Source organism: Gnatocerus cornutus, chromosome 1 (assembly GCF_029298725.1).
Source record: "Gnatocerus cornutus isolate USDA-ARS CGAHR chromosome 1, icGnaCorn1.1, whole genome shotgun sequence".
In the NCBI taxonomy this organism is placed as follows: domain Eukaryota; kingdom Metazoa; phylum Arthropoda; class Insecta; order Coleoptera; family Tenebrionidae; genus Gnatocerus; species Gnatocerus cornutus.
Window position 1 is genome coordinate 32,419,861 of NC_142233.1, and position 22,816 is coordinate 32,442,676.

General features: G+C 34.4%; 5 protein-coding genes across 5 annotated transcripts; 4 read left to right on the forward strand and 1 right to left on the reverse strand.

The window, feature by feature from the left end:
* Positions 1-2,650: 2,650 nt before the first annotated feature.
* Positions 2,651-4,110, forward strand: LOC148181803 (uncharacterized). Its single transcript, XM_088035094.1, has 2 exons — positions 2,651-2,720; positions 2,829-4,110. The coding sequence occupies exons 1-2, from the start codon at positions 2,709-2,711 to the stop codon at positions 3,915-3,917; spliced, it is 1,101 nt and encodes a 366-aa protein (XP_087891220.1). The 5' UTR covers positions 2,651-2,708; the 3' UTR covers positions 3,918-4,110.
* Positions 4,111-16,949: 12,839 nt separating this feature from the next.
* Positions 16,950-18,132, reverse strand: Prosalpha5 (proteasome alpha5 subunit). The gene is made up of 4 exons (XM_088046010.1): positions 17,993-18,132; positions 17,594-17,865; positions 17,336-17,541; positions 16,950-17,289 (listed from the first exon to the last, which is right to left on the reverse strand). Exons 2-4 carry the CDS (start codon positions 17,863-17,865, stop codon positions 17,039-17,041), a joined length of 729 nt encoding a protein of 242 aa, XP_087902136.1. The 5' UTR covers positions 17,993-18,132; the 3' UTR covers positions 16,950-17,038.
* A 373-nt stretch (positions 18,133-18,505) lies between these two features.
* LOC148181805 (uncharacterized) lies at positions 18,506-20,349 on the forward strand. The gene is made up of 4 exons (XM_088046000.1): positions 18,506-18,912; positions 18,959-19,937; positions 19,982-20,045; positions 20,098-20,349. Exons 1-4 carry the CDS (start codon positions 18,776-18,778, stop codon positions 20,292-20,294), a joined length of 1,377 nt encoding a protein of 458 aa, XP_087902126.1. The 5' UTR covers positions 18,506-18,775; the 3' UTR covers positions 20,295-20,349.
* A 91-nt stretch (positions 20,350-20,440) lies between these two features.
* Positions 20,441-21,050, forward strand: Spase12 (Signal peptidase complex subunit Spase12). The gene is made up of 3 exons (XM_088050206.1): positions 20,441-20,621; positions 20,668-20,814; positions 20,860-21,050. The coding sequence occupies exons 1-3, from the start codon at positions 20,589-20,591 to the stop codon at positions 20,974-20,976; spliced, it is 297 nt and encodes a 98-aa protein (XP_087906332.1). The 5' UTR covers positions 20,441-20,588; the 3' UTR covers positions 20,977-21,050.
* Positions 21,051-21,273: 223 nt separating this feature from the next.
* Positions 21,274-22,778, forward strand: Rab2 (RAS oncogene family member Rab2). Its single transcript, XM_088050203.1, has 3 exons — positions 21,274-21,443; positions 21,670-22,166; positions 22,232-22,778. The coding sequence occupies exons 1-3, from the start codon at positions 21,398-21,400 to the stop codon at positions 22,328-22,330; spliced, it is 642 nt and encodes a 213-aa protein (XP_087906329.1). The 5' UTR covers positions 21,274-21,397; the 3' UTR covers positions 22,331-22,778.
* Positions 22,779-22,816: the final 38 nt, after the last annotated feature.

A 22,816-nucleotide genomic window follows, 5' to 3' on the forward strand; every position in this document is an offset into this window, starting at 1 on the left:
TAATCTTCAGAATTAAACCATTAGTTGATAATTTGATACGAAGCCCGACGATTGACTCAAATTTACACCTGCAATCATTTTTCAGTGCCACCATAAAACTTTTACGATTTTTTCAGCGGCAGTTTGCTCATCCAGAAACGGAGTGTCAGATTTTGTAAAAAACGAGCTTTAATGGAAAGAAAGTAAGTGAACGTGGACCGAATTTATGCTAATTCGTTTGAAAAGTAAATTACATAAATTGAATTATCGCACCTTCCGCTTTAATACAGGAGCAAATATTGGTAACATCCTCGCTTTTGAGAGCGTGCGGTAAATACCATTCCAATCACGTTTTCCACTTTTACTCGAACAAAATAAATACGAAATGAGTAAGTAATTGAACCAATTATACAAGAACTACAGTCACTTATGTTGAATGATTTTTTGCAGAGAGAGTCTAGTTCACTTGCATAATTCATAGCATAACCAATTTTATGTAAAATGAGATTGGAGGACGTTGCCCCAGTTAAAATCACGCATCGCTAAAGTTTTAAATTGGAAAATATTCAATTAATTAGCGTTCACATTTTTTCGACTATTATAAAGTATAATAGTCGCCTTTTTATATAATTACTTTAGTTTTGATTCTAATTAATTGTAACTATAAACCATAGATAATTATAACTGCCTGCTGATTTATTAAGACGGATATGCTGGTGTCACTTGCTGGAAATCGATATTTGAACATTAATCATTAACTGGAACCACGATTTGTATTACGAAATACAATCTAAATAATTTTAAGAAAAATTCCAAACGAAAACAACCAACAACCAGTTTGGTATTTTCCACTTTTCTCTTTTATTAGGAAAGCACCAAATTAGATTCGTCTTTCTCTGTGGAAGAATTAAGGAAGTTTATGAAAAAATGTGCACCAGTTTTAGCGAGATAAAAACGCGCAAAAACGAGGTGAAATGCAGCTAAATTTGCATTTATTTTATGTTACTTTTGATCACATTAGCAATAATTACCGAATTAATTAAATTTCCTACTTTCTTTAAAAGGTGGATGAATAAATTTGAACTTTGAAGAAACCGATATACAGTCAAAATGCATGGCCTGCTTAGAATAGAAATTTAATGGATCACAAGGTGTTAATTTTCAAAGTAAAATAAAATGTTCCAAAGTTAGAAACTTGAAAAAATGCAAACAATCAAAAAATCTGTCAATTTTTAAGAATCCCTAGAAGAAAAAAAATTCAAATTGCAGGAATTGCTAAAAATCCCCCAAACACAGTTTTAAAAAATTGTACGAAATTAAGAATCTTCAAATATGAATAAGGGAATCTCTACGAATGTGTCAAATTCCCAAGGGATCTCTAAAATGTATAGGCATCTCCAGGAAACGATAGAAAATAAAAAACAAAGTCCTCAAGGACTCCCGATTTTTTTTTAAATCGTCAATCCACTTTAAGAACCTATAAGCATCTTCAAGAATCTTTAAGATCTTCCGCATTATCCAGGATTCCTCAGCATTATCTAATTTGTTTTTATAATTCATATTCTTCAGAAATTTCTAAAATTCTTTAGTGGCAATGCAGTTAATACGAAAGAAGAAAAGCAACCAAAGCAAAAATTTATTAAATAAAAATACAATATCCTAATTTAAAAATTCCAGTTGATACCAACAAATTTTTTATTTTTTTTTATTCAAAAAGGTACCACAATACTTTTTTAAAATCAGAATTGTAACATCAAAAGTCCAAATTATTAATTTTGGTATCTAATGTCTAGCTATTCATTTATTTTGCTTTAATTGGGTCACAATAATAACTATTTTTAATAAATTGTTAATATAAAAGCACTTTCTTATAAAATCTAAAAAAATGGGCAATATTTATAAAAAGAGTCGATATTTAAAATATTGAAGATAGATTTTACAATAAAATAATAAAAATCGATTAAAAAAATTATCATGTAACAGTGTATCAGGTAAAAATCAGTGTAAAAATTTACCTAATCGTTTTTCAAAAATTAACAGGAAAACTCAAATCAATTTTTTTTCGTAATATTTCATTTAAACCAGTTGAATAGGTTTAAAGTATTTAGGAAATATTAAGGTAAAACCTTTGAAACCAGATAAACTAAAAATTTCCGAATATTGCGTAAATTACTCTTTTTTTTAATTTATGAATTTAGATTTGCAGGAATGGTTCTGTAACACTGATTTTGTTGCAGTTCCTGAAACTCTTAATTTAAGATAAAAATTACGTATTTAAATATTCTAATCTTTATTTAATCCTTCAATTAGTATCGCCATAACAAAATTCCATTTGTCTACTTTTACCATCTCATAAAAAAAGATTAATATTCACACTTCCTTACAATGTCAATCATCGTAAATTAGTCGCACAAAAAGTGACATGCACGTATGTATAATGCGCAATGTTGATTTAATCAAAGCTCATTCGCATTGAAAAGAAAGTAACTAACAAGTTTACTTACGTTTTATAAAAAATTTCACTGAGTGGACGATATTGAGATGTCGGTATCAAAATCTAACATCGATCTAGAATGAGTCTAAAAATGTTGCATAAGAAGATTTAACGGATGTGGAAGTGAAACCCTCTGGTGGTGAACGACTGTTACACATGAGAAAGTACGTCTACGGTGTGATATATAAGCCTCCGGCACGGTTTCAACGGCACAGAGCCTTCCACATCTCCAATCATGAAGGCCTTGGTGAGTATCTCTTCAGAAAGTGCAGTGAGCGCAGTGATTAAAAGTGATCAGTGAATCTAACAAAAGGACTAATGTGTTGTGTGTTTATAATTTTTATTCTCATTGTAGATTGTATTGAGCGCCGTGTGCCTGTGCGTGGCTCTAGCTGCAGAACCTGAAAAAAAAGAGGCTACGCAGGAGACCAAGAAACAGGACAAACGCGGGCTCATCGGGCTCGGCGACCATGGTGGATTTGGTGGCGGAGACTTTGGAGGACATGATTTTGGCGGCGGCGGAATAGAGTTCGGAGGACATGGACTAGAATTAGGCGGACATGGTGGATTCGAAGGAGGAATCGGTGGTGGAGATCACCACCACCACGAGCACGTCAAAACGGTGGTTGTCGAGAAGAAGATCCCCGTTCCTTACACTGTGACGAAGCACGTACCTTACACTGTTGAAAAGAAGGTACCTTATGAGGTTAAAGTACCAGTGCCCCAGCCCTATACTGTCGAGAAGAAGATTCCAGTACCAGTGAAAGAGTACATTAAAGTACCATACATCGTACCACAACCCTACGAGGTTATCAAGAAGATTCCTTATGAGGTGAAAGTCCCAGTGCCAAGACCGTACGAAGTCAAAGTCCCTGTTCCTCAACCCTACACTGTCGAAAAGAAAATTCCTGTTCCTGTCAAAGTGCTTGTACCACAGCCCTATACCGTCGAAAAGAAAGTTCCGTATCCAGTCAAGGTAGAGATTCCAGTTCCACAACCCTACACCGTGGAGAAAAAGGTACCTTATGAAGTTAAAGTACCTGTGGACAGGCCATACCCCGTGCACGTACCCAAACCATACCCAGTCACTGTAGAAAAACACGTTCCATATCCAGTTGAAAAACCAGTACCATATGAGGTCAAGGTACCCGTCGATAAGCCTTACCCTGTCGAAGTACCCAAACCTGTACCATACCACGTTAAAGTACCTGTCCCTCAACCTTACACCGTTGAGAAGAAAGTACCTGTCGAAATCGAAAAACCAGTACCATATCCAGTCAAAGTACATGTGGACAAACCGTACCCTGTATACAAAGAAGTTCCATATCCTGTAGAAAAAGAAGTACCATATCCAGTCAAAGTACCAGTGCACATTCCGGTGAAGGTCCATTCACACCACGAAGAAGGTGGCTTCGAAGGTGGATCTTACGGGGGGTATCACTAAATTGTTGTTAGCTCGTTATTAATTGTTATATTTACTTTTTTTTACTTGCTTGTTAACGCGCTAATTAATGTACTTCATTTCGACATTTGCTCAAATCGTTCTTCTTTCAAATTTATGAAGCGTACAGTATTATTACTTAGAAACTGTGTTAATTAGTGTAATTTATCTACTTTTATAATAAATCATTTCTACGTACCAGGGCATTTTATTTAGAAAGCGTTATTTCATCGAAAGTATTAATTAGTAATCTGGTGCTTATAATAATACACATTAGTGAATATAGAAAGTCCAGATTCTAGAACAAATGCGTATTCAACACAGAACATACTCCGGAGAAAGTGGAGATGACTCTAGTTACCTAAACGCTGTCATAATTATTAATAATTTCGTCTTCTTTCAACAAATTGTAATTAAGAATTACGCAATAATGGAAAACAAACCCGCATCGGTTTCGTCCCAACGATTTATTCAAATGAGCAAAGAGAAAATCTAGAGCTGTGCGAAAAACAGAACTATTAATTAGGTAATTTGTCAGGTTCGAAACCTGAGGCGAGAATTGTCACTCGTGATCAAAACATTACGTCTTGGCACTTTACGACTTCATAATAGAATGGCACTTTCCCTTTAATGCACAGTTTCCTCTTACCAGGTCGTAAATATGCGGTAATACATAATGGACAATAATGACATTATTTTAGATCTCGGCGTAATGTAGCCCTAAGAGAAGAATGTGCGGAATATTTAAAAAATTGGTAATTTGAAAAAGTTGGAGCGAGAGCGAGTGGGAGCAAGTTCAGAAAGTGATTGTTTAATGCAAATTATTGGAATGAAATTTTCCGAGCGGTACAAATATTCTAATTAGTCCACGGAAATTAGCATTTATTGCGGAAAAAGTCCGAGGAGATTGCCCAACTCGAAAGATTAAAGTCTGCTTGAAGATTTATTTAATCTTATTCATCTTTCTAGTTGTTTTCCACTTGTCTGTTCGGTCATTCGTTCGAAAGTGAGAGTAAAGCGCGCATAGTGAACGTTCCAAGACAAAAAAATCTTCATTTTGGCACACTTTAGTGAAATAAAACTGAAATCTATGGTAATTTTATAACGAATTCTCAAATAGGTTTTGAAAAATTTTCGCAAAAAAAAAAGAGTTCGAGTGGTTTTTCAATAAATTTAATTGGATCCAACACCAAAGGAACAATAAATTAAATAAATATAAAATGTTAATTAAAAGTACAGCCCCCAACAAATCAAAAATTTCGGACACAAGAATACCGGGCAGCTTAAAATTCTTAGAACTTTTAAAAAATTACCAAATCTAATAAATTTAAAAACAGATAAAATTCCAAGAAAGAAAATGTCAGGAAAACGTAAAAAGAATATTAAGAAACTTTAGAAATTCTAATGAAAATTCAATAATAAATTTGTACAATCTAGAAAAATCGAGAATCTAGAAAATTTAAACGTACGAAAAATATTCGACAAAAATATATACAAATCTCAAAAAACAATTTAACAATGTAAGAAATTATAAATTCTGAGATGTGGAGGAACGCTTGATGAGCATAATAAAGGTGACCCTAAAACTTTCCTGTCAATACAAAAAATGCAATAATTTACAAAATATTAAAATATCAAACCATATAATTGACCCAAAATGAGCCTCTTGTAGCTTGAAATTAATCTTAATCAGACTAAAACCTCAAATGGGAAACCTCAAAAACGACAGATTGTCAGGGATGTCCAAAATTGCTTTGATTTCGTGAGTTTGTAGCTTTTGGAAATGGTAGCCTCAGTTTTTGTTATTTTTTTTTTGGTAATTGGACTTATTTTACGTTTGATTGTCAGCGAACGTGTATTATTATAAATAAAATTACCATTTTTAAAAGGGTCTGCGATGCCAAATCAATCTTTACCTCTTCAGTTATTTTGCTTTCAAATTTCGTTAAAATCCGTTTATAAATACCTAAGTTATTGGACTGAAAAAATTTATGGTCACCTGTATTACAATCATAAAAAATTCATCTACATCTCAGAATTTATATTTTCTTTGATCGCTGAATCTTTTTTAGATTTTTTTCAATTCAATATCCGAAACCTGGATCCCTTATAACTCAGTTGTTTCTGGACCGATCTTAACGAATCTTACGTGAAATTTTGCGTAAAATGAGCATCAATACTTTAATATTGCTTCGAAAACGATTTTTCAATATTCTGAAGATATCGAGCAAAATCATTCTTGAACCTCCAAAATTTTTACCTTTGGCGATTACCCGAATAGTAGTAGATAATGCTGAAGATCCTGAGGAATCCTGGATAATGCGGAAGATCCTAAAGATTCAAGAAAATGCTTACAGGTTTTTAAAGTGGCTTGTGAGTTTTAACAAATTCTTTGGGAGTCTTTAAAAATCTTGTTTTTTTATTTATTTTCACTTCCTAGAGTTGCCGTAAATTTTAGAGATCCCTCGGGAATTTGACAGTTTCCTAGAGAATCGTTTATTTATATTTGAAGATTCTCCCAATTGACATAGAAACCGTTAGAATGTGTAAATTCAAACTTGTCAAAAAACAAAGTCAGCAGGGGTGCACAAAATCAACGCTTTCATTTGAACTCAATAGTTAAAAAAAACAACAAAAACAAGGAAACAAGGATCCAGCGAACATAATTTTTTTTTATATTTAACGTGACAGTAAACATTCTGAATAAATTTACTCATTAAAAAGGGTGTGTAAAATTGCAGTTTTAACAGTGCACTAATTTAATTAACGTCGAATTAAACTGCACGTAATCAATAATTTTCGATTTAAATTTTCTTAAAATCCATTCATAAAAAACAGAAATATGGTGCTTAGTTTTGGGTTATCAATTATCAATATAATATACAAATAACTAATTCAACAAAAAAAAAGCTCAAAAAGACCAAATAGAATTCAAAGAAAATACGGAGAATTAGGCAAAATGGAAAAGAATCTAGAAAGAACTCTTAAAGAATTAAGAAAATGTATTAAAACTAGATACCATCCAAAGTGAAACTCAATAGATCTAAAGAAGAAGCAAATAAAAGAAAAATAATCTAAAAAATCTAAAGAATTTGAAGAAAAATCATTGAGAATTTAATAGAATTTAAGCAAAATTAAAAACGAAGAAAGAAGATTGCAATAGTGACAATCTAAAATGAATCTGAACAGAACTATAGACTAAAAAAACTAAAAAAAGACAAAAAAAAACAAAAACCAATCTTAATCCGCCTATGATTTTAAGTCAATTCTTGATTCCTTCAACTATTACAAATTTTTATACTTTTTTATAATATTACGAAAACTACAAGTAAAGATCAGACAGAAAGCAAAAATTAGAAAAAAGTAAAACTCACGTTTATAGCTACATCTACCGTAGACAATTGAAAACGATCTCTTCCAGATGCAAAATCGTCACCATAAAAATGAATTTCCGCGCGTTTTCTCACTTCCGACGATAATAATTTAGTTACACAACAATGTGATGCAACTCAAAATTTCACTTATAAAAATGGTAAAATCAAATCGACTAAATAAGTACGTAAAGCATCTGCTACTCTTTCTAATTTAATTGCAATTAAAGCCAAGATATAACATATTGCATCATCGAAAGAAAGTTGTATCACAAACAGTTGTTACAATAATTACCCTGTATTTACAGCGCATTAAATTCGCTCCAGATTTAATATACTGTCAATTCAGTGTTATGTTCCGTTAAATATATTGTTCATTATTTTCGACTTTCTTTTTAATTACGAATTTGTATTTTTTGTACAATTACGTTTTATCTACAGAATCAGATCGTCAAGTTAACTAGTTAATTTAGCTATATTTTTGCAAGCTGGTCCTAATAACGACGTGGCTGCGAGCTGCGTGTTTAGGAGATTGCTAACTCGACTGCAAGTGCATAATTACTGCTACGAGATTTTTGGGCCAATTTTGATTGAAAATTGATGAACCTGTTTATGCGGTATGCATACTAACGAACATCCTCTGGCTCCCACAGCGCCGTGGGACTAACACTACTAATCCGGACTAGTTTAGATTCGTTGACAAGGAGGCGTTTAGGGCCACGTGCAAGGGATTGACTCCAGTGATGCGGTGACAATAGTCGCCTGGCTATCTTTCCTGGACAGGGCACCAAAGGGACACCTCCTTTATACCCACAATTCGCACAGTAATTCGCTCAAATGAACATCGGGAATCAAGCTGCTTATGATTTCACGTCATGATAGCGCGCTTCATACCATAAACGGCACAATTCCTGGTAGACATTTTTGAAAAATGCGCACCTTGTGCCGGTTTTTAGGGTGGCAGATTGACTGATCTGAATCTCCCAATATTAGCGTAATTGGGCCATGCTGGATCAGAACTCGTTTTCCAGTTGCAGAATTTATAAACCTATCCCTGTAATTTTACCAACCACAACATCTTGTGGTTAGAAGCCCGCGGGAGCGCAATTGATTGAGGACACGTGCCGATTTTCTTGCGATCTTATTAAATTATTTTCAAGATCGGAGTCATTCTTCTTGGCGCAAATTACAGGTTCCAATGCAAACAATTAGCGCTCGGCGGAAATTTGAATACAAAATGCCCGGCCGCACGTGGGAAGAATTTTAATTTTTAATTTCTCCCGGATTACCGATAGATTACAGACGAATTTATCTATCAGCCGCCACCCCGTCGGCGTCTGATATCTATCAGGACTTCTGTTTGGTAATTGCCGGTTTGACGTCAAGCTTTCGCCATAGAGCTTCCCCACAGAGAGCACCGCGCATAGCCGCCACTTCTCGCCAGTTCTTATCAGAACATCGCGTAAATTGAAATTCATTCAAGCTAAATGATCAGTCGAGTCTTGAATAAACTTCCAAAACGGAAAAGCGACGAACTGTTTGAGCGATTGTACATGTGACAGTTTGATTCTGGTTTCAGTGAAATGGTGCATGGTTTAGGAGGATTTTCCATTTTTGAGCATTAATTGAAAAGCGCTCGCCGTTTATTTTTAACCCGACTAAGCGCTCACGCTGTTATCAACTTTGGTTTTATACCAGCACGTTTTTGTGTGCGGGGTCGTTTGTTTCACGTCTGGGGGAGGGGTGGGTTTGGCGAAATAGCCAATTTAAGGGAGGATTTATAAACGTACACCTGTGATTAATCAATATTTTAACTAAAAATTCTATTCTTGTTGGTTAAATTCCCAGATAACAACTCTTAAAGTAAAATCTTCCAAATGCAACACTATTGAAAACACCACTAATTTGAAAATCCAAAAAAATCCATTTAACTTAAAAATTAAATCAGGTTGAAGAAACCTAGCCAAAAATTATGAAAAAGTAAAACCAATAAAAAATAGGCAATTTTTATAATAATTTATGGAATCCGAAAAAAACTGAAATTTTGAGTAAGAAACCTAAGTTCAGGAACTCGGAAGAAACCTAGAAATCTTGAAAACTCTCAGAAAACTAAAAAAGCTTAAAGATTTCTTTTTGCACGATAGAACAATTTTGCTTAGTTACCGCGCTTGCTATTCGAACAGTAAGTTGAGTTTACTGGTTACCAAGATAAACAAAACGGTAAGTACAAAACTTAATTACTGTTCTAGAACGGTAAGTAAAAATTGAAAAATAGTCATTTAAGAAATAGTATTTTATACAACAAGTGGCTAAAATAGTGCTTTTATTTACGCGTGGGCCATTTATATGCACGAGCCGTAGGCGAGTGCTATAAAGCCCACAAGTAAAAAAAAAGCACTATTTAGCCACGTGTTGTATACAATACTTTTTGTACGACCATAATTTAACATAATACTTCTTAAGAAATCTAATTATTTTTATTTAAGTCAAAGTAATTTATAAACTATGAATGGAACGTAAGCTACTTTAAATAAAAATGAAGAATCTCGTATCCAAAGCTTTTTCTAAATGCGAAGAATGGTCCTCCATGTCGGCATCTTACTGAAAACGGACAGGAATTTTTAATCAAAATTTCCTGAATTTAATCCAGTCGTCGTTGTTGATGTTACTAAGGAAAAATTGTCAATAACCTAAATTTGCAACACAAAACGTGCACAAAACACGATGAGTGATAGCGAAACAGATTTTTCTTGTACTCCTCCTGAAATTAGACAAGAAGCAAATGATGCATCCCTCGATTTATTACCAAGAAAGAAATTTTATACGAAAAGGAGTATGAAGGATTTAAGCAGTGGTGCGAACAGAAGACCGCAAGCAAAATATCGGAATCCGTTCTTCTAGCGTACATGAGTGAGAAGTCGAGAACATGCAAATCTTCAACATTGTGGTCCAAATTCTCAATGCTAAAGTCAGTATTATACGTTAAGGATCATGTTGATGTGACTAAATACTATAAACTGAAGGCATTTTTGAAGAGACTGTCTGTCGGATATTGACCGAAGAAATCTAAAGTGTTTTTTAGGGAAGATGTGGAAAATTTTCTGTTGAATGCTCCAGATGACACGTACTTGCTGTACAAAGTGACGTTAATAATGGGACTAGCAGAGCCTTGTCGTCGGGAAGAACTTTGCAACATGACTATCGATGACATTGTCAAAAAAGAGTCAATTCTTCTCGTCAAGATACCGGATTCTAAAACACATACTGAACGGACATTTACTGTCATAGGTGAGGAAGTTAACGGAATAAATCTACTCGATGTTTACGAAAAATACGCTGCTCTACGTCCGGTTCATGTGAAACACAGACGGTTTTTCCAACAGTATCAGAAAGGAAAATGTACCGTACAATGTGTTGGGATTAACCAGTTTTCAAAAATACCAAGTTTAATAGCTCATTACCTAAAGTTACCTAATCCCGAACGGTACACCGGGCACAGTTTTAGAAGATCTTCGGCATCGTTGCTGGCAAGTTATGGGACAGACATCTTAACATTAAAACGACTAGGAGGGTGGAAGTCGTCAAGTGTTGCTGAAGGATACGTGGAAGAAAGTGTCCATACGAAGGTGGATACAGCAAAAAAAATTTTTGCTAGTAAAGGTGGAAATAGTTCTGTTGATGCTGAGAAAAATGAAGTTAATATTCCTGATCCAGAACCTTCAGCTCAGTGTGAGATACGTGGCCCTAATATCACATGCTCCTCGGAAGCTTTACTTCCAGGAATAAACATTAATAATGTTCAAAATAGTACAATCCACATTACTTTTCGTTAACAAGTTTTTATGTTTTTATTAAGAATTTTAAATATTTGTACTTGAATGTTGAATAAAATCTTATTAAAAATGGTTAAATTATTAATTGCAGCTTGAATTATTTACAATTACATGTTCTAATATATTGTTCAAGTTTTTTATCACGACGTGAAAAAAAAAATTTTTTTAACGCTCCTCGAAAAAGCCATACTTTTGACGTTCGTAAGGAGTGTCAAAAATGTCATTTTAGGTTATGGTCGTACAAAAAAGGATTTATATACATTCTCATACCGAAATTTTGAGTTTTCAGGAATTATTGAAGAACAATTAATGTTAATTATTTGTAACATTCTTAGTTTTATAAAAATAATCGAAATTTGTCTATCGTGCAAAAAATATTATAAGCATCACGAACATTAAGGACTATACCGATCTCAGACAATAATTGGAGTCGTCTGTGCGCTCCTCCTCCAAACAATTGTCTTCGATCGGTAAAGTGTCATTTTTAATACTTAATATACTATAACAAGACTTTGACATGGAAATAAAAACATCGAAATATCAAAAAAAAAACAAAACTAATTTGCGGAAACTAAGAAGTTTTGGGTAATCTAAAATTATTAGGAAATTGTATGCATCTCAAAGTAATAAAAATTAGAGTTCCTTGATGAATGACAGGAAATCTGGAAATCTTAGAAATTCACGCAATAAGAAAACTTGACAATGTGAAGTCCCGGGAGAGGGTGAAAAATGCTTGAAGCAATAAAAATTACAGGAATACCAATTCTAGAAATTTTAAAAAGCTTATAGAAACAAAAATTTTAAGAAAGCCTTCTTAGGAATCTTGGAAATTCTAAAAAATGTTGAAAAATTAGCGAAAATTAAGCCATTTAAAGAAATTTAGGAATTCTAAATTTAAATTTCGAAATTTGATTTTCGATTACCTTAAAAAATTGAAATTTGAAGAGATGGCTACCCTTAGCTCATTTAACAACTCTGCCAAATTTCAAAATTCTGGAGCAACCGATTCGGATATTAGATTTTTTTTTGCAGTTTTAAAATTACATAAAAAAATTGTATTTTTGGATGTGTTAGCGACACAGCGATTAAATTTAAAGAGGTCCCTAATCTCAACCCATTTATTAACTACCTCTAATTTCAAAATTCTGGAACAACACACTAAAATTTTGCAAATTTTTATTTTAAGTACTGATCCAAGTTTTAAAATTCTTTGAAAAAATTGTATCTTTGATTGTGTTAGAGCCACAACGATAAAACTTGGAGAGGTGGCTAATCTCAATCCATTTATTTATCTGCCTCTAATTTCAAAATTTTGGAACAACAGATTCAGATTTTAGAAATTTTTGTTTTAGGACGAACCCAAAAACTTCAAAATTGAGCTTTTGTCTCAGAAATCAAACAGTTTTGAACGACTTAAAGTTCTAACAAAATCTTGTGAAGTCCAGAAAATCTTAGAGATGTTATAGTCATAACAATAAACCTAAAATTTTGAAAAAAACTGAAAAAAAGTTTGGCGTTTTTTTTACTTTTTGCGGAGTTATATTTTTTCTCTTATGTTTCAACGCTAGAACATTAAAAATTATGAGATTTTTCGGAAGTTTGAAAATTGTAAGAATTTAAAAAACAATCTCCTGCTCTTTTAGCAAAAATCTAGAAACTGTAAATTTCTCGATAATCCCTTAGAAACGTTAGAAAGTCGGCAATCCGTTTATTTTCGTGTTCGTTTTGTACTAATGGTAACGATTTACTTATAAGAGTTTTTTACTTTTCCTTGAATTGTAGTAATTATAAGTATATAATTACTCACAACTACGCAATTACAATCAAATCAATCAAACACCCGCTCTGCTATCGAATAAATTAATTTAACAAAGCCCCCATTTCGCAATCCCAAGAAAAACTTTTTAGTCTTCTTCGTAAAATCCGTGGGCGTTTTTACCCTCCCCGTGGAGGTGGTAACCGTCTCAGAAATTGCCTGGTAAACTTATGACAGAATGACGGTAGCGGATCGCGGTCGGGAGATTGAGGACACAAGAGGGGTGAGCGCTTTAATGAGTGATTTAGCGGCACAAAGCGAGTCCCAAGAGGCTTCTATCAGGCGAAACCAGGCGCCGCTATACTAAAGCGAAGCGCTCCGAGATGTACAACTGTGCGAGGAGGCTGTTCCACCTCACAAGTTCCGCTCTTCGCTAATCCGTACTACTTTAATCATCTTTCAACTATCATTAAAGCATCTACGCCCGGATCCCGGATCGTTACTGTTACCGGAAATAATTAACACTTGCGCAACCGAATAAATATCTCCCACATATCCTCAAGTTCGTATCAGTGAAAGTATTTTACACTCACTGAAAAACTCTCGCTTTCCGTGCGTAATTTGAAGAAGATGGATTTTTTGGTTTAGTTATGTCGGTTTTTTTCATAAGCAGCTGGAAGAGAGCAATCCCGTTTGCCCGCAGGTTAGCACGTTCCTTGGAAGTTGGAAAAGAAATACGACGAGAGGTATCGTAATGGTCGCATCGACCACTTTGGGGAAAGTAATTACTTGTTTATTAACACAGAACAGATTATTGAATTTTGACACGAACAATTTTTAATATTCAGTAGACTGGAATTTTTATACCTACGGCTTGAGGGTGCTCCACGATCTGCTCAGACACCAGCACCTGGAAATCAATACGCTTAAGGTTAATTAAAGGAAAATTTACATCACAGAACCAGCAACATCTGTGAATTCACCATAATATTCTTTCTTTCTGGTACAAACCACCTTTAATTAATTGATCACAAACACAGCATTACAAAAACAACCTCTATAATGTACTAATCACAACCAATTCCTTAAGTTAATTAAGACATAAGTATAATTTTTTCGTTTAAATTAAACGCCCTTTCAAGACATTACGGATAATTACCTACCTGCATTTACCCGCCTTGCCATCTGATAATAATTAGAATGTTTAAAGTTGCAGTTATTCTCCAACATTCGAAATACTCTTATTCTTCTATACATTTTTTGTGGTGGCTCCAATGAATACAAAATCCCATAGGAAAAGTATTACAAATAGAAAGGTGAAATTGTACGAAGCTTTAAAAATTCAATGCATCACACTGGTAAAGCAAACTGAATTTGGTATTTCTAGCGTTTTCAGGTGAACGAATAACACTAGGAATTAGAAAATTAAAATACAAAACTGAACTGAATTTAAATATTTATACAGTGCAATAAAAATACGATCTTTAAATATTTATTTCTGGATCCTGACTGGAAAGAGGGAAAAGTCAATTTTACTTAAAGAATGATTTCCATTTTCACTTCATAACAATATTTATATGAATCTAAAGAACAATTTACGAGGAGTATAAAGAAAAATATAAAAAAAATCAAGAAATGTAAGAAAAAGGATTAGGGAAGAATTCGAAGAAGAATCAAAGAATCTAGCGAACCGAAAGTAGTGTCTGAAATGCATTTTAAAAGAAACCTAAAAAGTAATTTAAGAGAAATCCAAAAAATAATTTTAAAGATATCCAAAGAACGAACATAACACATAACAGTCCAATCCAACAGTAAACAATCTATAGAATCAAAAGACGAAGCTAAAAAAGATCTGAAGTTAAATTTTAAAATGTAGCTAAAAAAGATCTGAAGTTAAATTTTAAAATGTAATCTTTTTAAAAATGAAAACTATTCATTGTCTTTTGATTCTATAGATTGTTTACTGTTGGATTGGACTGTTATGTGTTATGTTCGTTCTTTGGATATCTTTAAAATTATTTTTTGGATTTCTCTTAAATTACTTTTTAGGTTTCTTTTAAAATGCATTTCAGACACTACTTTCGGTTCGCTAGATTCTTTGATTCTTCTTCGAATTCTTCCCTAATCCTTTTTCTTACATTTCTTCATTTGCATTTCTGAAATGCATTTTAAAAGAAACCTAAAAAGTAATTTAAGAGAAATCCAAAAAATAATTTTAAAGATATCCAAAGAACGAACATAACACATAACAGTCCAATCCAACAGTAAACAATCTATAGAATCAAAAGACGAAGCTAAAAAAGATCTGAAGTTAAATTTTAAAATGAAGCTAAAAAAGATCTGAAGTTAAATTTTAAAATGTAATCTTTTTAAAAATGAAAACTATTCAAAAAAAGATTTAAAGAGATCCGAAAGAAGAAATCTAAAAAATAAAAATCTCGACAAGAATTTAATAAATCAAAAAATCAAAAATAGCTAAAAAAAAATGTAAAGAAAATTCTAAAGAGACGCGAAAAAAATATATATTAGAGAAGAATGTACAGAAAAATCCACAAGAGTATTTCCATAAAAACTAAAGAATCAAACGAGGACTTTGAAGTAAAATTTACGAAGGAATATAAAGCAAATTAAAACCAACAGAAATATAATATAAATATAAAACCTACAGAAAAGTTCAAAGAGCTAAAAAATCAAAGATATAAAAATGTAAAAAATTCTAAGAATTAAGACGATCTGAAATGGTAATTTTTTACAAGTACCTAAAATGCAGTTTTTGTAGACTAATCGTTACTATTTATAGCAATTGGGTCCGCAAAAACTTTTTAGGTACTTTTTAATTCATAAATTTTGCAAAATAAGATTACCCGTTTTCATCCCAAACTGGACCTTCATGAAATAAAATTTTATTGACCATTCAGAATTTAATAGAGAAACCCCGACAAGAACAACAAGGATTGTTTTTGTTCCACCTTTTTTAAACTTTCGACTTCGTTGAATTGAATGCAAAAAAATCTAAATCGGAAAAGTTTAAAGAAGAATTCTGCACTAATACAGGATGTAAAAAAATGGGTTTATTAATTTTTACTGGTGGGTAAACAAACAACTTTTTTCCATTACGCTTTTAAAAAATTCGAGCTCAGTTTCTAGATATTAATTAATATTTAATCAATAAATCAATTTTCAAGAACTAATTTCATAAGGTGTAGCAAAGGGCGCGATCAAGTAAAAAAGAAGCTGAAAACATTTTTGTTGATTTCACCTAAATCTATTAAACTTAGTCGTAAGTGAAATTTCGTGAAACCATCATTGTCCTTCGGACAGTGAAAGTGCTTTACATAAAAAAATGGCATTTTATACAAATTTTATTTTTGGATTGGTGAGGTTTCATGTAGAATGTGTTGTTTATTCTAGTCAAATATGAATTATTATTTACTTGTTTCCTATTCTAAGTTAGTCACCGATTTTCCAAGAAAATGTATGTTCTCCAGTTATAGCTTAAACATTACATCCTATGAAAAGAACTGCAGAAGCTCGTCGCTAAAATTCCCAAAATAAAAGAAAATTCCACATTAGAAATGACCCACTTTTTCATAAATTATTGTGTAACAAAACAATTATCTTTAGGAAGTACAAGCAATTTTTTATGCACCTCATAATCGATTGTGACTGTTTTATTGAATTTAATTTTATGTGTATATCAATAATCTGAATCATGATTAGATATTTGCATAATTTATAGCTCGGAAATAAATAAAAACGTACAAATATCATATCTGGGTTTGTAAGCTAATAACTATTATACAAGTGAACGTTAATCAGGTCAATTAACTGGTTGATTAAGTAGAAGCAAGTCTATGGAACCGTTGGTTTACTTAAAATTATTTTTGTTGCCCATGCACTGAAAACAGTAAAACCGAACAATGCTGCACACACTAATAACCCAAAAAACTCTAGTATAATATGTGGGTTACACCTTGAACTTGACTTGTCACTTATAATTTCAGGATATCACATGTGGGCTTTCCCAAAAAAAAAAAAGAGGAAACAGGTGTGTCGGGTTTTAAAATAATTATGATTTTCTTAATATTTTATTATGTATTATACTTGATTGAATAATTACTTCATTTGTGAAAATATCAGATAAAAAACGCGGCATTACTCTATTTAAGACAGTTTTGAAATTACCTCCTCTACTTGTTCCTTAGTAAACATATGAAATAACTGTCCTGGCGTCATTGTCATGACTTCAACATTAGAAGAGTTTAGTTTTTCTTCCATAACTTGTTTGAGGATGGTGAGAGCCGACGTGGTCGCCTCACTCAAAGTCATACTTCTGTGGTAAACTTCCTGCAAGCTTTGTTGAGCACCCTCTGAACCTGAGCCAATGGCTTTAGCATCAAATTGTACAAAAGTTCCTAAAAGTAGAGATAAGTTGGTGTTCAAGGCGAAGTTCCGCCAAACCTGAAGGATCCATGTGGTACAACTGAGGGCCCTTTTCGTCAATACCGGCAAACAAAATAGCGACACCAAAAGGTCGCGACATTGCAGCCCCATCATCATCAGAGTCCCCAAATTGGATAGCTAAGTTTGAGACAGCCTGGGCACAAGACTCCACGCTCATGTTCTCGTTGTAGACAAACCAGTGGTTCTGGCATTCCACCCTCGCTCTAAATAAGACAACCAGAATGAATATTTAGTTTCAAGAGTTTGTCTTTTTACCTGTCTATCATTGTACGTGAATCCGCCATGAGACCGGAAACAGCGCACCCAATGTGTTTATCGACTTCGACTATCTTCTCAATAGTTGTGGGCTCCATCAAAGGAGAAGTAATGCGTTTTTCAACAGCCAAGACAACACCTTCACTTGTGCATATTCCAATAGCTGTAGATCCCAATTTGATGGCTTCAATGGCGTATTCTACTTGAAAGAGGCGCCCCTCGGGGGAGAAGGTGTTTACGCCTCTATCGTATTCACTGCGGGTCAGAAACATCTGAAAAAGAAGTGGTTTGAGGTTATGTAAAAATGACATTGCACGAACGGGGAAAATGCGTAGAAAATGCGATAATATGGTTGCAAATATGCAAAAAAACGAAAGAACTGTGATAATGAATCAGTACCTTTTCAATTTATGACTGTTCTTGGCTTATTTAAAAAAATAATCGGCGAAAACTTGGGTCAAGTCAAAAACACAACTCATCGGCTACCAACAGAGCGAAACTAAGTTTCACGTTGGCGACACTGGGAACTAAGTTTCTTGAGCGCTGCGATTAGAGGTAACAAAAACTGGAGCGCGCTTTAAAATTGTGTTTAAAATGCATATCTAAAACTATGCCAAACATCTGATATCAATCTCTCATTGAACGCAGAATGTCACACTGAATCCAAAAATATAAGAATTTTTAATTTTCACCAATATATAACTGAGTTATGGCCGTTTGAATTTTTGGGTTGTCGCCAAAGGGCCAAATTTTTGAAGGTTCGAAACAATTCGTGCTTAATATCTCGGAAACTATTACAGATATTGAGATGCGGTTTTCGCCATCGTTTTTCTCACAATATTTTACATAAGAAATAGTTCTTAGAATTTTCAAAAGTCGAAAGTTGCAGTATTTCGCGAAAATTCATGACTAAAACTATGCCAAACTTCTGATATCGATATGTCGTTTATTTTTTGGACTAAACTCGAGTTGTTATCTACATCAGTGTACGCAGAATTTTCCGCAGATTCCAAATTTGGGATTTACATTCAGAGTCGATAACAAATAACTGAGTTAAAGCCGATCAACATTTGTACAATTTTTGTTGACTTTCTCTGATCAGCTGATGGCAGCCTGCACGCAATGATTTGTGCAACTTAACCTCACTTCTCGCTGTCACAACAAAGCAACGCATGTTTTTGAATGAAAATGTTTAAATCTTTGATTATTGACCTGGAGAAGGTGAAGCAAAACTTAACAGAGCGTAATTATGACGAGTTGACAATGTATTTAAATTATTCTTTCAAGTTAGACAGGGATGAAAATGGGGCCTTTGTTCTGTAAGTCTTAGATTCCTACAAACTGTCTCTTCACGTTGTCTTTTAGGTTTGCATTTTCTGTAGACATTATAAATTCTTTGAAGGAGATTCTCTCAGCGATTAACACGACAAAAATTGATGAGGGGCACACAGAAATTTTAAAGGAATTGTTTAAAAGTTGGCGCAACTACGTCGTGACTCCAGAGGTACAAACGTACATCTCTGCAGACAATAACTTCTTGAATTTAGTCGAATTAACACTGACGCAGTGTGCTCAGGCCGCATCTAACGTCGTACCACTCATTTTACAATTTTTAATTAATTTAGTAGTGAGGAATAAATTTGGCGCTTCTAAAGTCAACAGTATTTTTTCAACTCAATTGTATAATTTACTGAGAGGCAGAGTGTGCATCCACGAGACCGCCGCGTTGTTGTACAACATCTCACTTTTCCAAAACCTGAGCCTAAATCATGAAAATTACGTTTGTATTTTTGAAGTGTTTGCCTCAGACAATCAGTCTGAGTTCCTCAATTTTTTGCTTGATGTGATAATCACATATAAGGACTTTTGGTACCACTACAACCTACTTCAGTCAAACCACAGACTAATTGTGCTCACTGTGATCAAAGACAAACAGATCAAAGGTGAAACTTTGAACCTTCCTGAGAAGGGTTTAGATGTTCTGAGCACGTGCTTTATCAACTCAGGAAGCGTAATTTTCCAAACTGTTTCAACCAATGATGCTAACTCTGAGCCTTACGAAGTCTCAGAGTTGTTGCAAGTCATCTCCTCTCTGTGCAGTAGCGAGAAATACCTCCCATATTTACAAAAAAATAAAGATCTGTTGATCAACACTGGCGTCTTACTAATCAACATCCATCAGTTAGGAAAAGACACCGAGAACTGTTTCTCGTCAATACAACGACTCGCAGAGATCAGACAACCACCTGAAGAAATCAGTGGACATCCCGCTTTCGGATTCAAAGCTGATCTTATTAGAATAATCGGGAATTTGTGTTGGAAGAGCGAAACCATGCAGGATTTGGTAAGGCGCGCTTTACACAGTTTTGAATTAATTCGTTCTTTCAGACGAGGGAGGCAGAACTCATACCGGTGATCTTAGACTGTTGCAACATGGATGCTAGGAATCCTTGTATGAAAAAAAAAAATTGAGGACTTTCAATGTAATAAGTTTAATTTTTTAGTTATAATGCAGTGGGTGATCTTCGCTGTGCGAAACTTGTGCGAAAAGAATTTAGAAAATCAAAAGATAGTCGCGGGGCTGCATCAGCAAGGGACTGTTGGTTCTTCGGTTTTGGACGAAATGGGGCTCACATTGCAGAGCAGCGGGGAGAATTCGATAAAAGTCGTGCCTTTGGACGCGTTGCGCGACAAGAAATGAATTTTGTTGTTGATTGTGTGTAAAAAGAAGAGGAATAAATAATTATTTTTTCGTTTTTTAGTGTTTAGATTCTTTTTTTAACATTTCAAATTAATGGGTTCGGTAATGATCGGTCAAGGTCGTCGAAACTCGTTTCTGCCAAATGTCAATATTCTGTCAGTGCTGTCAACGAGCTGTCATTGCGAACATCATTTGTTGACGTGTTCTTGAAAGCTTGTTCGCTAATAATAACAGAAACTATAGAATTTTACTAGTTCGTTTAATTTGGGGTACGAAAAATTAAAAAAGGGCACAATGAATTTTATCCAGTCAATTCCTACCCATATGGTAAGAGATCAACCCCAAAATTCGCCATTCTAAAGCTTCATTTCAGGACTTTGAGGGGCAAGCAACAGCCGAGAAGCTTAGCCGCGTCATTATCACCTTATTTGGGGCTGTTGGTCTGGTGTGGGGCTACATCATTCAACAGTTCTCCCAAACGGTGTACATTCTGGGGGCCGGTTTTGTCTTGGCGGCCCTGGTAAGCTAACCTACCTCATTAGCAAAAGTTAAGTTGTCTTTTTAGCTAACAATCCCTCCCTGGCCCATGTACCGCAGAAAACCACTAAACTGGCAAACGCCCCGTGACAGCAACGAAGGGGGCCCAACCAGAGACACTTCCAAAAAAGGAAAAAAGAAGTGAATTATCCTTTTCCGCAAATCTGTGACGCTCCAATTGATTTGTAAATAATTGCATTAAATGTGTTTTTAAAAACAGCGCGCATTGTCTTTTATCAATTAGTGGGGATTTTGTTTTTTGCAACAGTGTTGCCACTTTTCCCTATTAATAAAAAACTTAAAAAAAAACTTTGTTCGGGGATTATTTAACACGCCCTAGCTCACAGGGTCCTTGAGAATTCGAAATCAATTTATTTTGGTCATAAAAAAATCAAATTTTACCATTATTGACCAATGCGGAGGCGGCTTTGTTTGCTGCGCAGAAGGCTGTGGCGCAACTTCAAGGGGATGACGTTCAGTAGACAGCTGTCATCTTTTTACGAAGTTGTTATATTCCGTGATTGTGCGTGAAGAAATTATTTAGTTTATAGTTCCCAATTGTAACAATGTCGTACGCGTATTTGTTTAAGTACATTATAATAGGTGACACAGGTACGTATTACCGCAATTTGGTGCCGAGGGTTGAGCCCATCTCTTAAATTTTGTACGCATTTGGGGACAATGTATTACTCATCTTGGCCAAGTGTCAAGGTCCGTATTGTTTTTGTTTCGAAATTTTGACTTTCGAATAAAAAGTCGGTCTAATTTGGGGTTATCCAATCGCGGCGTTGTATTGATAACACTTATCGCCCACTAAAGTAAATAAAAATCGTTGCAGGTGTTGGGAAATCGTGCTTGTTACTCCAGTTCACAGACAAGAGGTTCCAGCCGGTTCATGACTTGACAATTGGAGTGGAATTTGGGGCTCGAATGATCACAATTGATGGGAAACAAATCAAGTTACAGATATGGGACACAGCAGGACAGGAAGCGTTCAGATCTATCACTCGCTCGTACTACCGTGGGGCTGCCGGGGCGCTCTTAGTTTATGACATCACAAGAAGGGAAACGTTCAACCATCTCACTACATGGTTGGACGACGCGCGCCAACATTCAAACTCAAACATGGTCATCATGTTGATTGGAAACAAAAGTGATCTTGAAAGCAGAAGAGAAGTCAAGAAGGAAGAAGGTGAAGCTTTCGCGAGGGAGCACGGGTTGGTCTTTATGGAGACTTCGGCAAAGACAGCCGCGAATGTCGAGGAAGCGTTCATTAACACGGCGAAGGAAATTTACGAGAAGATACAAGAGGGAGTTTTTGACATCAATAATGAGGTGCTTTCTCGTCGCGCTCTAGTGAGCTCACATTTTAAATTAATCGATAATTTGTGTTGTTTTAGGCGAATGGTATCAAGATTGGCCCACAACATTCCCCTACAAATCCGTCATTACCGGGCGCTGGCGGTGCAGGTGGCTCTCAGGGTTCAAGTTGCTGTTAATTATGTATCTGTCTTAAGGGTTTGTGTAAGATAAGAAAAACCCTTTAAAATATTGGAAAGTGACTGCACAGGTTTATTACATAAATTAATGATCTGATATCTTCCAACTTAGAGATTTGCACTCCACTTGGACTCCTAAGACAAAACATTTAAAGTATTTTGATACATTTGATGGTATTGGTACCCACTAATTTATGTAATAATGGTCTCATTGTGATTATTTTAAGAGTGTCGTATAGGTAGTCTGATACAGGCCACGTATTTATTGTTTGTTTTTTTTTTCATATTTTATAGCCAACATCTCACTCTGATTCCTTTTATTCTGTTGATTTCCGATTTTATTGCCCCACATAGTGTATCTTTCGTGAAGTAAATAAATTTGTATTGTAAAACGTACATTTTTTATGTAAGCTTCAAGTCATATAATCAAATATAAGTTGTATTGCCTCTCGTTGTTTGTAACCGCCCCGCTCTTTTTCCAAGTAC